This window comes from Aphis gossypii, unplaced genomic scaffold (genome assembly GCF_020184175.1).
Source record: "Aphis gossypii isolate Hap1 unplaced genomic scaffold, ASM2018417v2 Contig00639, whole genome shotgun sequence".
Lineage (NCBI taxonomy): Eukaryota > Metazoa > Arthropoda > Insecta > Hemiptera > Aphididae > Aphis > Aphis gossypii.
Window position 1 is genome coordinate 10644 of NW_026083206.1, and position 17848 is coordinate 28491.

The following is a 17848-nucleotide window of genomic DNA, read 5'->3' on the forward strand; positions in this document are numbered from 1 at the left end:
GTCAGAATATTCTATGCATAAATTTACTAATTGTTCACGTTCCTCTATGTTTAAATGGTCGGTATTAATAAGTTCCGTAAGTGTACGAATGCGTTCTCGCCCACTAGTCCCCTGGTTATTGGTAATAGTTAATACTTGTTCTTGATATGGTTCCCATTTCAAATTACTAGTGTTCAATTCTTCGATTATAAAAGGTTCTTCGGAAATGTTGATTATATTGCTTATAATTTTGTTATCTAATACTGGGCTCAAGCTATTAGCGATTATAACATTTTGATTTAATTCCTGGTTTTTAATAGTCACTAATTTATGGTTAATAAATTCGTCTGCGGAGATAGCTAACACACAATTACTACGCGGCGGTATAACTATGGATTGCGCTGTAGGCGGTTTACATTGCGGCATCATAAACATATCTCGACTAAAATCTAACACTATACGGTTGTCCTTGATAAAGTCTCTATCTATAATACCTGATTCGGGTACTCGGAAATCGGCAGCTACGACATCAAATTTGACGTAAAAATCCACTCCCTCTATATTAATAGTTGTTTTTAATGTCCCGAAGGTGGTTACTGGGTTTGCCGTAATACCACTAATTGTACGTTTTTCACTTTCGTTTATTACGATATTTTTTTTTAGTGCGGATATTTTAATGAGGCTCATATCGGCTCCCGTGTCTACGAATAATTTTATTGTGGTAGGTTCAAAACTGATAGAGGTGCACTTAACGTGTTCTCTTTCCATATATGTAATAGTTCTGACATTATTTTCAATTTCGCCTACGGTACGATTTACATTGTTGTTTTTACTAGTCGAGGCTTCGCCCTGCTCTTTTTTCTTTTTTTCATTGTATATTCTCTTACGACATTCACTAATGACGTGATTCTCTTTTTTACAGTAATGACAGACTTTAACTTGATTTACGGAATTTTTGAAATTTTTATTTTCGGTCTGATTTTTAAGACTTGTTATTTTATGTTCACTAGTTCGACATTCGTTACTATAATGTCCGTATCTACTACAACGGTGACATTGAATTTCACTTTTATCGTTAGATTTCTTTACGTATTTATTTCGATTGTCCGTTTTATATTCAGGTTTTTCATTCAGTTTTTCTTCCTCTACAGCCAGAAATACTGCTTCCTCAAAAGTAGGTACTTTTGTGGCTTTCAAAATTAGACGGATATCAGACTGAATACCCGCAATAAATATAGCTAAAGTTTGAGTTTGGATTATTTCTGAAATGACTTTGGCTTCCGCCGTGGTCTTACTTAAAGTTAGCGCAGTGGTTAATTCGTGGGAAATTTTTTCTACTCTACCTATCCGCGTATTGTTGTATCGATTCTTTTTCATATTGCTTAATTTGGTTAAATTGTTTTTGTAAAAATTGTACGGAATGGGTTTTACCAAAAATAGTAGTTAAATGTGCCTTTAATTCCTCCCATGACGTTATTTCCCGATATCTAACTGCGTCACTTGCTTTATCGGTTAACTGAGAAACTATTGCGTCGAGTATCATAGGTATAATTTTTTCGTCTACATGCTCTAGTAGAAATTCGCATCGATTAAAATAACTGGTGAGAAGACTTTCGGATCCCCCTCCAAAACTAGGTATTGCTTTCATAGCGTCCCCAAAAGTAAGTTTGTTTGCCATTTCGATTTCTTCTGGTAATTCAATAGAACGAATAGTTTGATTTAAATCAATTAAGTTGCTATCGTTTCCCCCTGTAAATGTAGTATCGTCTGCATTGGTGGTTTCACCCGTATAAGTAGTATCGTCTATATTAGTAGTTCCCCTTGTATCGTTAGTTTCTATAGATGTACCTAAATTTGAATCTTCCGATTCGTCTAATGCTCCGTACTGTGTACCTTTCCTAGTAGTCATTTACTGGTCATTTATAAAAAGTTCCCTTAGGCTCTCAGATAAACGGTAATAATTGTTTAAATAACTTACAATTTTTCCATATTGTCTGAGATGTCGTTGGGTAGTTGTTCCTTGAAATGCTGGTTGAATGCTCTTAGAATGCTCTTAGAATGCTCTTTGAATGCTGGTTGAATGCTCTTTGAATGCCCTTTGAATGCTGGTTGAATGCTCTTTGAATGCTGGTTGAATGCTCTTAGAATGCTCCTTGAAGTCGATTCGGAACAGTGGTTCGTTCAAGGGTCTCAAACTACTGACTTGGACGTGTTTTCTGGTTGAAAACGGCCAAATATATTTCGTTTGATGTGAAGACCCCACACCTGACACCAAATTTGTAGTGAGCAGGTCCTGGTATAGATGGCTCAACACGATTTTACGGCGAAGTCCACTTTGTCGTCTATCTTCTTCGGAAAGCGTAAGAAATTTGTAGTAAATAAACAACTCGATTTTTATAAGTTTGAAAATCAAGTTATTTATTAACTGAGACAGAGTAAAATAATAATATTAACGACTAGCCCGATGTGTTGTTAAGTATAGAACAACGCCACCGGTCCATGCGTACTTGAGACTTAACTATGTCTGAATCTTAATACTACCACAACCTTTTTTATATAAAACTAATCATGGACGTAGTCCCCGAATATACGTGTGTGTCACGGTAAACCGGAACACAAGTTTCGTGTTTACTACTACACGATTATTAAATGCGTATTAGCTTTCTAAATATTCATATAACTAGCTCTATAAATAATATAAATAATATACGTATCTTAATTCTACGAATTCATATAACAAGAATATAATACTAGATCTATAAATTGGATATATGAAATTATTGCAAATAGTATCAGCTCAAAGGTAATAAAAAATAAAGTAATAAAATAGTAATATGGTCGGATTACTACAAACTACTTTTACCTAATTGTTCCTACTAGTAGTTACTACTGCGGAATATATTTTTTATATAGATTTGTGCTATGCAAAAGGTAGGAAGTAGGTGTAATAATATATATATTTCATGTTTTTAACCTAATAAACTTAATATTAATTCTTAATATCCTAATTTTGTATAGACTGTTGCAGCCTCAGCAATTTTAATTTATACATTTTATTATGAAAATATATTATTTTAATTACTTAAAAAAATGTTTTAACTATCATAAAAATGTGTGAAGTGTGATAAATGGGACTAGTGTAAAAAGTATAAAAGTATAAAATATAAATGAATAAACTCATAATATACACTACCTACCTTAACGCTATACATAGACGTTCCTTTGGACCAATAGAAACTCGCATATCAGTGGTTTGCTTGGTTAAATTTGTTTCCTACAAACTGCATAGTTCATCAAATGTTGACATTGTTATTCGAGTATAACTAAAAAATTCATCTAAAAAACAATAATTTATTTATTAAGAAAAAAAAAATTATTTATATTAAGTACAATTATACCTAATTGTTATTACCTTCATTAGTTCTTAGTTCATTATAGGTAACTATAAATTGTCCTTGATCCATTCTCCTAGCTAATACAGGATGTACCCACCAACGACGATTTTGAATTTTTCTTTTTTCTTTTTTAAAATCTAAAGTGCAATTATCGCTAGAGTTTTTGAATCCATTTTTAAAACTTAAACTGAACACGACAAACTCTACCAACAGACTGAGCTCGAAAGAAAAATATTTACTTTATTTCAAACTCTGAACTAATTTTAAAATTATTCCATATTATATTTGGTGTACTAGGTAGATCATTTCCAAAATGTATCACTGCACAAGTTTAAAATTTAATCGAATATGTACGTATTATAATTTTTCAATAAGTACTGAAATCGAAAAATATTTTATTAACTCTACCGGGTTTTTAAAATAATATTATAAATATACCATAATAATAATACTAATTCGCCGGCCGGTGGACACTGGTGGTATAATCGATCGGACGGCAGAAACGCCGCCTCCGGCCGGCAAAATCCGGTCGTCTGTTTGGGCCCTAAATGGCTTTCCTGTCTTTGCTAAAAGTATAGTAATATCTATGAGTCTATGTATTACACTTCTATTTCCTTGTCTTTCAATTTGTCTTTTACTCAGAGCTTTTTCTTTGGTTTCATCTAAAATGACATCAATTGGCTTTTTAATAAGAAAATTAGAAAGTGATGTGAAACTATGAAAATGAGATTTTGATTTTTGGTGTTTTTTTAACGATTCGCTGATATTCTTCCATGTATTGAACCCTTTTGTAGTAAATGCCGTTTCTTTTTGTCCTACATTTAGATTACTTGAAGAAAAACATCTGCATGCAAAGCAAAAGGCAGAATCAGTAGTTGGACTATACTCCAACCACTTAAATTCACTATAATATTTTTTATGAAAGCTGCGAGAATAGTTTCCACACTGTGTTCTCGGAAAAGTATCAAAATTAGGTTGAAAAGGTCCACGTGTAATTCTTGCTTGAAATTCTAAACGGTTTGATGGTAAAGCATTGATTGGATCATCTGGGTGAGGTGCAGTTTTTTCTATAATATATATATATATTTTAACAATTAACTTAGAAACTTATCTAATAAAATTTTTTTTCTGCACAATGACTACACAAACAACTTATCAATGCACAAGGATACAATGAGTATTTATATTTGATAAATATAAACCTATAAACCATCTAAGCATACAATAACTTACAACACAACATAGGTTAATATCTAAACTAGTAACTTCATAATATACATACAAGTATCTTACATATTTCTAAGTTGTAACAGACTTGAGCCTGATCTGTATATATATTTAACACATTCATAACAGTAATTATAAGTTTTAATGTTCCCTGATTGAAACAATCATTCAAACCTAAAGAAGGAGTAGTAGTTTTTTTTTATTTGTTTATAAAAACACAGTTTATACATAAAATATAGGTTAGTACTATAACATGTAGATACTACAAAAATTCAATTAATAACATAACACATAAACAGCCGTCACAAAACGTTGAAAAAATATAAATATTATCACAGACATTTATTATAAAACAACTTTATCTTTATTCATTTTTATGTGGTAATTTTATTATACTTGGTTGCTCATTAGTAGACACTGACAATTCTGAATATTCTGGATTACGCTGAAATATGTTAACATCCTTAACATTTGTCGATCCTTAAAAAATTAATTTAAATTACAGATAACAAATAATAATAATAATATGCTGTTATTCACATATTATAAATATATGTTAGAATAATGCATCATGTATGTATACCTGATTTCTCATTAGAATAAACTGAGGTGGAACATTCTGGACGTTGCTGCAACACGTTAACTTTGGTCGATTCTAAAATAATAATTATATTTCTAAAATATTTTCAACAGCTATAATAAATAAATAAATTTAAATGTAATTTACTTACTATTATTGGAATACCCAGAGTGCAAAGTTATATTCCATAGATATTTAAGCGATGTTTCATGGAAACATGGAACATCGCATTTTAAGTCGAAATCACGTTACTGCAATATGTATGCGATTTCTAATGCTTATAACTGCTGTCATTCAGAAAATATTGCTTATCTGTTACATAAAAACATCCCAGTGATATTTCAAAAATACATTCATTTTATATTTCATTGAAATGTAATGGAAACAATTAGGTAAATCGTTGATTAAATGTTACATACTCAACAACTATGCAATATTACAGATAATTTTCACTTTATCGAAATAACCCTATATAAATATAATAAATTGCATAGGGGGTGCAAAGAAATCTTAAGAACACCCAAAATATTCCCCAACATTCTTTTTCATAGAACTGACTAAAACAAAAAAAAAAATTGTTTTGTATGCCTAATGTAATCTTTGAATTTCACAATTAATAGGTAGAATAAAATACTAAATCAAATCTTAAAAAATTTAAAAACTCAAATTAATAATTATATTTCGTTGTTTATTTACATACATACACTATTTAGGTAAAACTAATAAGTAAAAATAAAAATATTAACATAATAACATATAATATGCATTTGATAAAAATATTGATCCTTGTAATATCAATATAATAAAAAAATAAATAAATATAACACTTAAAAACATATTCTGTTTCAATTAATTTAAATTTATTATCCATGTACATACTATACTTAAATAAAAACATAATAATAATATTTTATAAAAAAAACTAAATTTCTACAACTATAAACACATTTTATACAAATTTACAATAATTTTAAATAAAATAAACATATATGTATATCAATATAAAATATAAGGTTAATGCATAATAATTAGTACCTAAATATTTTTAGGATAAATATAATAAATTGAAATATAAACACACTCACATTATAAAAAAAATGTTAAAAGTTATATTTAATGTGACTATTTTTCAAAAAAAGAATGTGTAAGTTCTATAATAATTGCCTTATGTGTACTAACAGGAATCATGAAACACTTATTTTTTATTTCATCGAGATTCACTGAAAAACATTCTGAAATTGTTAAATCTACTATAAATGAACCCAAAACAGAAGAATCAATGAAAGATGTCATATAGAATGAAGTACAATTTAAAAATCTTTGTACAATTAATTTAATATTGGATTTATTAGGATCTGATTGTAGTGATTTTACTATATGTTTCACTTTGACAATATAGTTATTTTTTAAGCTTACATATTTATCACTCTCTTTTATATTATTTATTTTCATACCTAAATCATTTAAAACAATTATTTTGTAAAGCCTATCTGTTCGATTGAAATGTACTGAAGATGTACAATTTTCTATTTCTTTTTCACATGATATAGAGTACTGTAATTCTAGTGGATCTACTAAAAAAAAATTTTTGTTTTTCACTTATCCTATTAAAAACCTCCTGAAGACAATATTTAAAAGATTAATAGAGAATTTAATTTCTTGTAAATAATTTTCATATTTAAAACAACTAAAGTTGTCAAGTGGACATTGAATTTTAACAAACATGGGGAGATGCAATAAGCTATGTAGGTACATTATGTGATAACAAGTGATCTCCATAAAAAGTTGAATATTGAGTAATACATTTTTTGAAAAGTATTTCAGCCTATTCATTATGAATTTGGCATGTAACATTACTTAGTTTAACACCAGAAACTAATAGCATGAAATGTGCATAGAAAGATTTTTTTAATTTTCCTTTTAATACTACTTGACCAGAATAAAGTAAAAAAACCTTAACTCTGTAGCTTTCCAGTAGTTTATATCTTCTAATACTCGTGGTTTGCGGCTAAATTCTGAAGGTACATAAGGTCTAAGAGCTAAAATATTTTTTGATACACTTAACGTATCTTCTTCAGTAAGTCTAACATCTTTCTTCCCTTTAACCCAAAAAGTAATTAGACGTTTTATAATTCCTATACATAAAAGGTGCATATAATCAAGGCATACATCATTAACAATATCTATAGGTAAAAATTCAAGAGGATTGTCACCCTTATGGTATTCCTCGTGAACTTTATTGCGAAATGAGTCATTTGTTCTGAGAGGAGCGTCGATTTCAGGAAAGGTCATTCTATGTTGAATGTATTCACCTTCTTGAGTACAAGACGAACACCCAAAATAAGCTCTTACATTCAACAAACAATTTTTAGCAGGAGTATCACAGATTATGTGTCCTACCTTAAATTTAAATAATCTATTATTTACAGAAATACCATTTTGTAATATTTCACAAAGATCGTCTACAAATGGCTGAAAGAATTCATGGATAGATGTTGGTTTTGTTGATCCATGAAAAATTTCTACTGGAAGCACATATTTATTTATTGGTTGACAATTAATAAGTGATATTAAAATAGGCCAAAGTTGACTTTTAGAGCTATTTGAAATAGGAAGACCATCTACATTAATACCTAACTTTAAATCTTCTTCACAATTAATCATATTAAAATATTTTTTCAGGATTGGAACTAACATATTTTTTATACCACAATGAATATAATATGATCCATGGCCCATTATAATTACTTCCTGTGGTTTTGTAGGTGTTTTCATTAAAGTACGCACGTCTATTGGAACATTCAAGCCTTCACATTTTAAAATACCAAGAAGAGAGTTAGTAGCATTATGAGAGATTTTATGTTTTATAACCCATTGTCTCAGTTTATCTTTAACAGAAATATTGGTCTTTTGTTTTAAATGTGGTAAATGAGTATCATAAGATATCTTAAGACTCGAATTACTATTTATGGTTGATAAATGTGAATTTGAACTACTCTGCACTTCACACGAAACAATATTTGGAAATGATAGCGATTGAGTATCTATAACAGTATAATCTATTTCTATATTACTTTGTACATCTGGCAGATTTGTAGTAGAGTTAAATTGTAATTGTATTTTTGGAGTCTTATTCTTTTCTAAATTGAGAATTTTTTTAAAATGTCCAGATGTAATCAGTCCCAAACTTTTCTTTTTCGAGTAATTGTCTAAAATAAGTTTAATACATTAAATATATTAAGAAGTACAAAAAATATTAATACATAATTTATTTTACAAAAACTATATAAGACTAATAATAGGTAATAATAATAATTATAACCTAACCTACCAATACTGCGGGTATACTTTAAAATTGTGTACTAACACTGAATATTTAATAATAATATAATTAAAAGAAATATAATTTTAATTAAATTTTAGGTAAACAAGTTATTGACCCTGTTTAGAAGTTTTTGTTGACCTTAAAAGTCTTGTGTTTGAATATCTAAACCAATCAGCCACTATTGTTTCAATTTCTGAATCTGATACTACATCTTTTTTCACCATAGCACAGATGACTTCTTTGATAACTTCTGTTAGTAAAATAAAATTTTAAAAGGTAATAATTACATAGGTACCAACATTTGATTATATAGATTTTTTTACTTTTAATGGTTTTAAGAACTTCAGAATCACCAATTTTAGTTATAACACCTTTGTCTCTTCCAGGTAATGTGCATCGAGTTGCATAATCATCAGAGAATAGTTTTCTTAATGTTCTTTTTATATAATTTTTCAAATTACACCCTCCGATGTTCTTTATAAAATACTCCTACACAAATTTAACATTATGAATTATATAAAGAAAACATTGAACTATAATCAAAGTTATATATGCATACTAGTTTATCTACAAATGATTTATCATTTGTTATTAAATGTTCAACTTCTAAAAACATATCAGCATTTTGCATTGGGAAATAGTCACAGAAACTTGAATCCAGATATATTGATGTCCCTGACAAATTCTGTTTACTAGTTTGAGAATTAATTTCAAGCATTTCAATTTTAGATAAAATTCGTTCTTGAGTTAATTTTATAATATTTTGATCTCTAGCCAAATTGCTTAACATTTCCATTATACTAGACATAGTAACTCCTAATAAATAATAATAATAATAAGTAAAGATGGATAATTATTTTAAAATATAAATTTTAAGTTGATACATAGAAACTATTAGGTATAAAGAAAACAACATTTACCATCAGAGACTGGCGAAGAAGTATAGTGTAGTGTACTTAATGCCTCGTGATTGGATTGATTTCCTAATAATAATAAGAAGTTAAAATAAGGTATTATTTTTAAATATCAATTTTAAGCTGATCAATAGAAACCTATTATATATCAAAATATGTTTACCATTAAAAACTGGTAAAGAAGAATAATGTGTGTTTAGCTGTGGCTCACTGTTGGATTTATTTGTAGAAACACTAGAAACTTCTGATCCATAATGCTAAAATATTAATTATTTAATGAATTATAGTATGACAAGATTAAAATGTATGGTAGGTACTATTTTTTTATATACCTAATAAATTAATTTTAAATCTTTCTAACAGTTATTATACTTGGAAAATATCAAAAAAATATTAAACATCAATTAGTGAGATCTTCTAAATTTTTTGAAAAGAAAGACCAAGATATTATATACTTACAGTTTGTGGAAGTATATTTTGATTTTTGCTATAGTTTAAATGTGATACATTTTCCATTTCAACGTACACATTTGATGACATAGTATCATTTGTTGACATAAAATCTGATACCTACATCAATTTTAGTGATAATAGTACTTGCCTTCAATTTCACTTTCTATGTCCTGTATGAAATTATCTTTTGATTGTTTTGGTCGCTTAGGACCATCTTCACTTTCAGTTGCAGATTTAACATAGTCTATTTTTTTATACCATGCTTTACTGAAATTATCTAAATGGTTATTTAAAATAATATAAGTATAAATTCTGTTGGACATACTTATTATACAGAGTATTTTTATTTTTATTAATTATATATGGCAGTGGGCAGGCGCGGATCTAGAAATCACAAATGGGGGGGGGGCTACGTATTGTAATAATAAAATAAATAAATACAAAAAATAGAAGAATAACATTTATTTTATTTTGACCAGTCTTCTATTTTCATTCGCCTTGGCTTTTGTCTAGAAAATCGAGTTATGACATTATCTATATCTATAGGTAAGTGTTTGTGTATATGAAGAACTGCTAAACCATTCGCCTATCTTCGGACATGGTGGATCGCATATAATTTTTAAGTCGTCTTAAAGAAGAAAACGATCTCTCGGCAGTAGCGGTTGTAATTGGTATCGTTGCAAATATTTGTAATAGAACTTTAATATTTGGGTAAAATGTATCACAATACTGTAATGTCTCTATAGCTGATTTTGGTTCTACTATATCTGTTTTTGTCCATTTCAATTTCCAAAGTTCCAATTCAGCTTGTAACTCCATATCTGAGTTTGCCGGTAGGTCCTTCATATAAATTAATGATGCTTTCAAAATGTCATCAATGTTGTATATATCTTTATTAGCTGGAATTAAACCTTCCTAAGGTATAATTTCTTTAAATCTGTCATTAAATCTTGTTTTTAACTCAATAATAAAATGATCAATAAATGGAATAAAAATTGTAATTCTAAACCACTCCTCAGGACTTGATGTATTTGGCTTGGCTCTTTTTGTTTGCCGGCCACATACTCGTGGAATTTTTATTTCTTCCCCAACTAAAGTTGCTGCTTGATATGCTATTTTGAAATAATTAGAAAATTCAATTTCAGAGTTTCTTCTTTTTTCTTCAAATAAACATATAATTTTTTCAACATATGAAAATGCACCTGACAAATCTTGTTTTGGACTCTGTAGTTGAATACTCAAGGTTTTTGTAAATGAAAAAAGATTAGCAACTGTTTCTAGGCTAATAAGAAAATCACTTCTTTTTATACTAGAGTTAAAACTTGTTGATTTAGCTGATATTTCCCGATCAGTTTCTTCTTCTAATTCCTCTAAAGTTGTAACAATGTGAGGTTACAGTTCACGAAAAGTTATGATTGAATCGTGTCTTTCAACCCAACGAGTGGTACATAAAGCTTTTAATTTATTTTTTTTTGAAGATAAAACAGATTCATGATTTTCAATTGTAGCTATCAACATATTAGTACGTTTAGCAGACGAAGATAAAAAAACTGAAACAGAACCTACAGTACCAATCATATTTCTAATTGAAGGAAGTTCACAAACTTTTGATATGCATAAATTCAACCCATGGCTAAAACAATGTATGTAAATTGCTAAAGGTTGTTTTTCAAGTATCAAAGCTTGGACACCGTTGTACCGACCAGACATGTTTGACCCTCCGTCGTATCCTTGACCACGAACGTTAGTTAAATCTAAACCAAATTTTTCAATTTGTTTTAAAATTTCATCTTTTATTGCTGACCCAGTTGTTGAATTTAGTTCTATAAATCCAATAAATTCCTCTTTGATTTTAAATTCTTCCATGTCAACATATCTAAGAATAAAACAATAGATTAGTATAGAATAAAGGTCAAATACAATAAATTGAAATTAATACCTGATAGATAAAGACATATGTTCTTTTGTACTGACATCTGTAGTCTCATCACACAAAATTGAGAAATAAATATTATTTTTTATGTTATTTACTATACCCTCAACAACCACTTGATGAAGTACATTAATTAATTCATTCTGTATAGTTTTACTGATCATTGTAGCATTTTTATTACTTGTTTTTAAATGTTCTGCTAAAATTTGGTCACCAGAGTCTACTCTAAATGCTAAAAGACTTCTAAATACTCCTTCGTTTCCAATAATTGCTGTTTCAGGATTGAGAGACCCATCATCTCTATGTCCTCTAAGAGCTAAATTGTTTCGACCACAAAATACAATAGTTTTAATGATAGAAGTCAACCGTTGTTTATTAGCTTCCACATTTTTTTTGGTTTTGTCATCAATCATAATGTTTATAGATTTTGAACTTCCTGCGTTGAAATTTTGTAAAAATGCAGATCCTTTTTCAATCCAAAGTTGATGATAGTCAGTATATCCATGGTTTCTTAACAATTCTAAACATTTTTTATAATTAACAAATGGTTCTGTCACAAATGCTCTTAATGGCTAAAAAACAAAATAATGTACACTTAATTATTTTAATCATATCTAATTTCATAATTGTTTTCTCAGTTATAAAACACAAATTACCTGATTACTTTTACCACCACCACTAGGAGGAAACAGCACACAGTATTTACAAAAACCGCCTTTTTTTAAGTCACTATATGCCAACCAATTAAACATATTTAACCACTCCATTTGGAAACTTCTATTCTGTTTCCCTTGTTTAATAATAGGAAACACAAATCCGTACTTTGGTGTCTATGTGTTTTTTAAAAACATCAATTTAGACTCATCATCAAACTGTTTGTCAATGCATAAACCAATATCATATGCATTTAAGCTCACAGGCTGTAAAATAATAATTAACAAGTAAAATACTAATATATATATAATATATATATATTGTTAGTTAAAACTTAAAGTTATAACTTACCTTATCATTAATAGTTAGCAAATCGGTTTCAGTTTGAATTGTTTCAATATTTTTTTTTAAACATTGATTATGCACTACCTAATAAAAATTAATTTTTATCTAGTCGATTGTTGTATGTATATATTTTATTTACTTACATTTACTTGACAGGATTGATTCTCATTTTCTTTTATTTGTTTTTGAAAGAATGCAAAAATAGGTTTACTTTTTTTTTTTTTGTCTTCCATTTAGAAGTTAAATTAAAAACGTTTTAATTTAAATATTTTGTTTTATAGTAACTGCTATGACACATACAAATTTACAAACAACCATACTGTCCATACGTCTTAAATTAGTTAAATTGATAAGTAGTTGATACTAATTGATATCAGTTATTATCTACACTCTACAGCAATCGAGGTAGAAAACATACTGTACTGTGTTATCTATTTCGATGTCTACAGCTATTTGATGTTGGAAAATAGGTACAGTTTCCAGACCAGTCATTCCACTACTATAATAGTAGAATTGATAAGAACATTGGTACTAATTAATAGCGGTTGAAATGTATGTTTGCAGGCAGCAACCACAATCCAGTATGACTGGTTTGTGAAAATAAAATTGTTCTTTTGTTGTTATCAAATAATAATAAATAAAGAATTTGTTATAAATATTTTTTATAGTAATTTCATTTCATATAACTTAAAATACGGCCAAAGGGGGGGGGGGATTAAGCCCCTTAGCCCCCCCCCCTTAGATCCGCGCCTGGCAGTGGGGTGTCCAGCACAAAATAATTGGGTAGGCTCGTTTAGTTCTGTAGTATATTAATAACTATTAGGAAAGATTTGTTCTATCATACAGAACATGAGTGGTGTATATTTGGGTTTCTAATTTTGACTGTTTTCTTTTTTGTAACTTGGTTTATTTTTTTATTTTAAGAATATTAAAAAAGCAAAAACTGTTTAACAATATTTATTAAATACTAAGGTTATCACACTAGGAAATATAACTTCAGTCTAAATTAGTAGTAACTGGGTCCCTGGGGGGCCACCACCGCCACCGCCACCCCCGCGACCTACCACTAACCCAAGGCACCACCACCCGTACCACCACTCGCTGCCCATCCATGGTGAGCGCCGCCGTCACACCACCTCCCGCCCCGCCATAGATGCCGCAACCGGACACTGCTCAGCCGTTATCTCGTAGTACACATTATCTTTATACCTATATCTATACATCTATATACGTACAAAATATATGCCCCACCACTAATCCCCACTACTAGTTAACACCTAACTTCCAGAACTCGATCATCCCCCACCATTCATAATAATAATAATAATAATAATAATAATATTAATAATATTAATGACGATTAATTATTAAGCACTAATATTCAGTCATAGTTTTGTTTTAACAGTGTCAAGTTGTAAATCTCGGTTTAACTTTATCAGTATTAATATGGCAGGGCCAATAAGTGAAATGAACCGTTTGTATAAATATGTTGCACCTTCATCGCCGTCCGAACTCATCGATTGTAGTAATTTCACGATTGACTTTGAAAATCGCAAGTTTTTAAACATCGGATTCGATCCAAAAGATAAATTTAATATTGTGCTGCGAATTATTACACCGGCACGGTATGTTAATATTTCTCCAGACTTCTTGAAGCGTATTTATTCATTCATGGGTAATATTTTATCCCACATTCTCGATCCTGCTGTGAAATATAAAAAATTCACTTTTTTGGAATGTGAATCGGTTTTGATCACAAGTATGGTATATAAAGGAGAGCATGTATTAGTCGTAGAGTCTAAAGAAACAAGCGGATGTAGAATTTTATTGAATAGAAGAGATCTTATGACAATTCAAGATTTAGAGTGGATGATTTTTGAAACCGTATCAAGAAAAATCAATATCGTAAGACCTAATATTTTAAATCAACTCGAACAAATATCCGAATACTTTAAAACAGATTTTAATATTGATAAATCAGCTACACTCGATGAAGTTATATCAATAATCAGAGGAATTCATATTGAATTAATCGCGAAACATATACAAAAGAACAAACAGAGTTTTTTAACCCAAATAATATTATTCGCAACTGAACAGCTTGCAATCAATTGGATGACAAAATCGAGAAATTCGTTAAAAGTAAGAATATATTTTGAAATTATTAATAAAAATATTTAACATATGCATTAAATTAGACAGTTGATGCACCGGCAGAATTTATTTCACCAACCAAGAGAAATGAGATGCACGATGCTGAGGAATTAAAGGTGAAACATATTGTACATATTTTTATTACGATTACTGATTTTTGTTAATTTTAGTTTTATTCTGAAACCTTTGATGTGGAAATGCTACAACTTCACCACCAAGATACTCAAGTATGTCTCCGTTGATGAAATATAATGAAGACGATCCTTCACAGTCACGAGTAACTATAAATGAAACCAATAAAATATTCAAGTACTAAATTTTATTTTATTCTTAGAGTGCTGACGAGGAAAGGGGATTCAGAGAATATTTAGTAACAAATTCGATGAATCCATTAGAGGCAGCATGGGCTCCGATTCGGAAAACTATACCAAGGACGATACACGTATGTAGTATATATATATATATATATATATATATCATTTGTATGAGAAAAAAAAATAATTATTACTAATTTTATAGGCTGTCGATGAAAATGATGGTCCTACGTATTTTAACAGACCATAATCCCCCACCATCTCTTTCCGACTTCATAGATGGCAAGTCAGCAGAACAATCTACTCACTCCAATACAAAAGTCTTTTTATAATTATTAATAAAATCTTGTTAATGATAATAATAATAATAATAATAAATATTTCTTATATCATAATATTTGTTATTCCATACGTTATCAATACCCAGACAATGTTTCCTTCCATAACCCTGTTTTATATCATATGAGTTTTTACTCCCACCCTGACTTAAGAGTAGGGATTCGTCCCCCCTCTAAACAAGCGCTCGATAGCACTACATAAAAAGGATGACACGACCATATGACAAGTCAGTCGTAACCCGCTCTTCAAGTTAACAAGTAACATTAAGTAACAATTTCTGCGTTTAACCTTCAGTGTTACATAATGGCTAATAATCTGATCGATTGTAACACATTCTTTATTGATAGCAATGTTTATTTACACATTGGCTTAGATCCGGAACTTTTGTTTAATTGTGTTGTTTGTATTACAAGTAACTCTCAGTGCGTGAAAATGAGTGTTGAATTGTTTCAATCCATAAATACACTTCTTAACAACGTAAACTTTAGACTTCCATCGCACTTACTGTTAAAGGAGTTTAAATTGATGTCAATAGAGGAATTCAACGGTGTCAATATTCTGTCAATCAAATGCTTGCAGCAAGACCAGAATGTGCAGTTGACTAAGGAGAATGTTAAAAAGATTTTACAATTGATCGATGCCATGGAAGAAGTTATTCAGATGAAAAATATGTATGTTCGGTCCGCTTCATTGCTTCAGGCCTGTAAGATTTCAATGTTTCTGGGGAAAGAAATGCCATTACCCAAAGATACAAAAATAAGCGATGTTGAGGATTATCTTTATCACATTGAGGTCAAGAAATTGAAAGAACGTATTTCAGTCCAAGGTACTTGCTTAATAGCAGATTTAAAGATTAAAGCACTCAAACAATTGGCAAGGGGCTGGTTATCTTCTTCACCCGAAACTGAGGTAATACTAATATATTTTACATAATGTTGTATACTTAAACAACATTTTTTTTTTTTTAGGCTGAAGTCAACAGACCGAGGACAAGAGCATTTGTAGCGCGTGAAAGGGCAAAGGCAAGCCGTAGATTAAGTTATTTGAAATAATTTATTATGTAATATTTTATTGTAATACAATCAGAAAAAAAAAATGTTTATAATTATATTTTAATATGGCGAATAATTAAATAAAAACATCATATTTTTTTTTTTTAAAAAAAAGTTTTTTATTTTTACAAACTATTTACAATTTCCTTACATCACCATTAAACGGGTTATAAGTTATAATTTGATCGTGTAAAATGAGACAATAAGCTGCGGTTTTTGCTGGAATGGCCTTGTCTGTTTCGAATTCAATTCGTAAATCTACAGTCGATGATTTTACGTTGTCATTCTGTCGTGATAAATCCACGACTACGATTGGTACAAATTGTTGAAAAATATTTTTAGGAAGTAAAGGGTCACTATACTCTCTCTCGTAGTACGATTTCTGGAATTCAGCATATGCCTTGTACAATATAGCAGTAACATTGTTTGTGAAATCTGCACGAAAATCTTCATATGGATATACTTCAGAGTTTAAATGTACTTTTAGGTTTTTCAAATAGCAGTGATCGAATCGTCCTGATGGATTAAATAAATTATTTTTTCGATCGGTTTGAAGTCCAATTAATGCAAATCTAGGTTTCTCCAACAAACTGCTTGATTTTACCGTCCACGAATGAGAAGTGTTCTGAGGGAGAACTGGATACTCGCACAAGTCCCAATTTCTGAACGCACACGCAACTGGTTTACGAGAGTCTAATACTTTTAACAGTTTTATTTTTTCTTTATCACTAACTCTGATGATGGGCATCTTCCAGATAATTTTACTTAATTCAATGGCTACTTTTTTAAGTTTTTCATTAGGAGTTGTCGTCAAAACATACAACGCATCAAAATCTGTAGATGATCTGTTTAAAATTATTTGTTGATTACAGTTGAGTAGTATTTTTTTATAATCTTCACAAAATCCAAACAAGTGTTTGAGCGGGATACAACCAGCGAATTTGTTATTTAACATGAAATGTTTTTTTCACTGGAATCCATATCTACGTCCCAAGCAGCATTTTGTAGATTGTTCAATTCACTCGGAGTGTGCGAGCAAAAACCTTTAAGACTCGAAGATATTCCAGGAGATTTTAATTTTTGTATTTCCACTCCGTTAATTTCAAATCGGATTTCAGAAAATAAAAATGCTAAGCCATTATTTGTAAAGTTGAATTCACCCTTCTCTGCTGTAATATCTGAAG

General features: G+C 29.6%; 6 protein-coding genes across 6 annotated transcripts; 2 read left to right on the forward strand and 4 right to left on the reverse strand.

Annotated features, from left to right (window-relative positions):
- Positions 1 to 2032: 2032 nt before the first annotated feature.
- Positions 2033 to 8406, reverse strand: LOC126554901 (uncharacterized; the record flags this gene model as incomplete). The annotated part of the gene is made up of 5 exons (XM_050209900.1): positions 2033 to 2325; positions 3827 to 4441; positions 4998 to 5081; positions 5185 to 5276; positions 7136 to 8406. Coding segments are annotated over 5 exons (2355 nt in total), but the record flags the coding sequence as incomplete, so codon positions are not given.
- Positions 8407 to 8607: 201 nt separating this feature from the next.
- LOC126554900 (uncharacterized) lies at positions 8608 to 9694 on the reverse strand. Its single transcript, XM_050209899.1, has 5 exons — positions 9584 to 9694; positions 9427 to 9489; positions 9066 to 9322; positions 8830 to 8995; positions 8608 to 8756 (listed from the first exon to the last, which is right to left on the reverse strand). Exons 3-5 carry the CDS (start codon positions 9312 to 9314, stop codon positions 8614 to 8616), a joined length of 558 nt encoding a protein of 185 aa, XP_050065856.1. The 5' UTR covers positions 9315 to 9322; positions 9427 to 9489; positions 9584 to 9694; the 3' UTR covers positions 8608 to 8613.
- Positions 9695 to 10788: 1094 nt separating this feature from the next.
- Positions 10789 to 12573, reverse strand: LOC114120313 (zinc finger MYM-type protein 1-like). The gene is made up of 5 exons (XM_050209901.1): positions 12463 to 12573; positions 11813 to 12378; positions 11400 to 11749; positions 11076 to 11243; positions 10789 to 10985 (listed from the first exon to the last, which is right to left on the reverse strand). Exons 1-5 carry the CDS (start codon positions 12571 to 12573, stop codon positions 10789 to 10791), a joined length of 1392 nt encoding a protein of 463 aa, XP_050065858.1.
- Positions 12574 to 13920: 1347 nt separating this feature from the next.
- Positions 13921 to 15201, forward strand: LOC126554902 (uncharacterized). Its single transcript, XM_050209902.1, has 3 exons — positions 13921 to 14947; positions 15004 to 15075; positions 15130 to 15201. Exons 1-3 carry the CDS (start codon positions 14252 to 14254, stop codon positions 15199 to 15201), a joined length of 840 nt encoding a protein of 279 aa, XP_050065859.1. The 5' UTR covers positions 13921 to 14251.
- Positions 15202 to 15914: 713 nt separating this feature from the next.
- Positions 15915 to 16707, forward strand: LOC126554906 (uncharacterized). Its single transcript, XM_050209905.1, has 2 exons — positions 15915 to 16521; positions 16581 to 16707. The coding sequence occupies exons 1-2, from the start codon at positions 15916 to 15918 to the stop codon at positions 16662 to 16664; spliced, it is 690 nt and encodes a 229-aa protein (XP_050065862.1). The 5' UTR covers position 15915; the 3' UTR covers positions 16665 to 16707.
- Positions 16708 to 16800: 93 nt separating this feature from the next.
- LOC126554903 (uncharacterized) lies at positions 16801 to 17412 on the reverse strand. Its single transcript, XM_050209903.1, has one exon. It carries the CDS (start codon positions 17410 to 17412, stop codon positions 16801 to 16803), a length of 612 nt encoding a protein of 203 aa, XP_050065860.1.
- Positions 17413 to 17848: the final 436 nt, after the last annotated feature.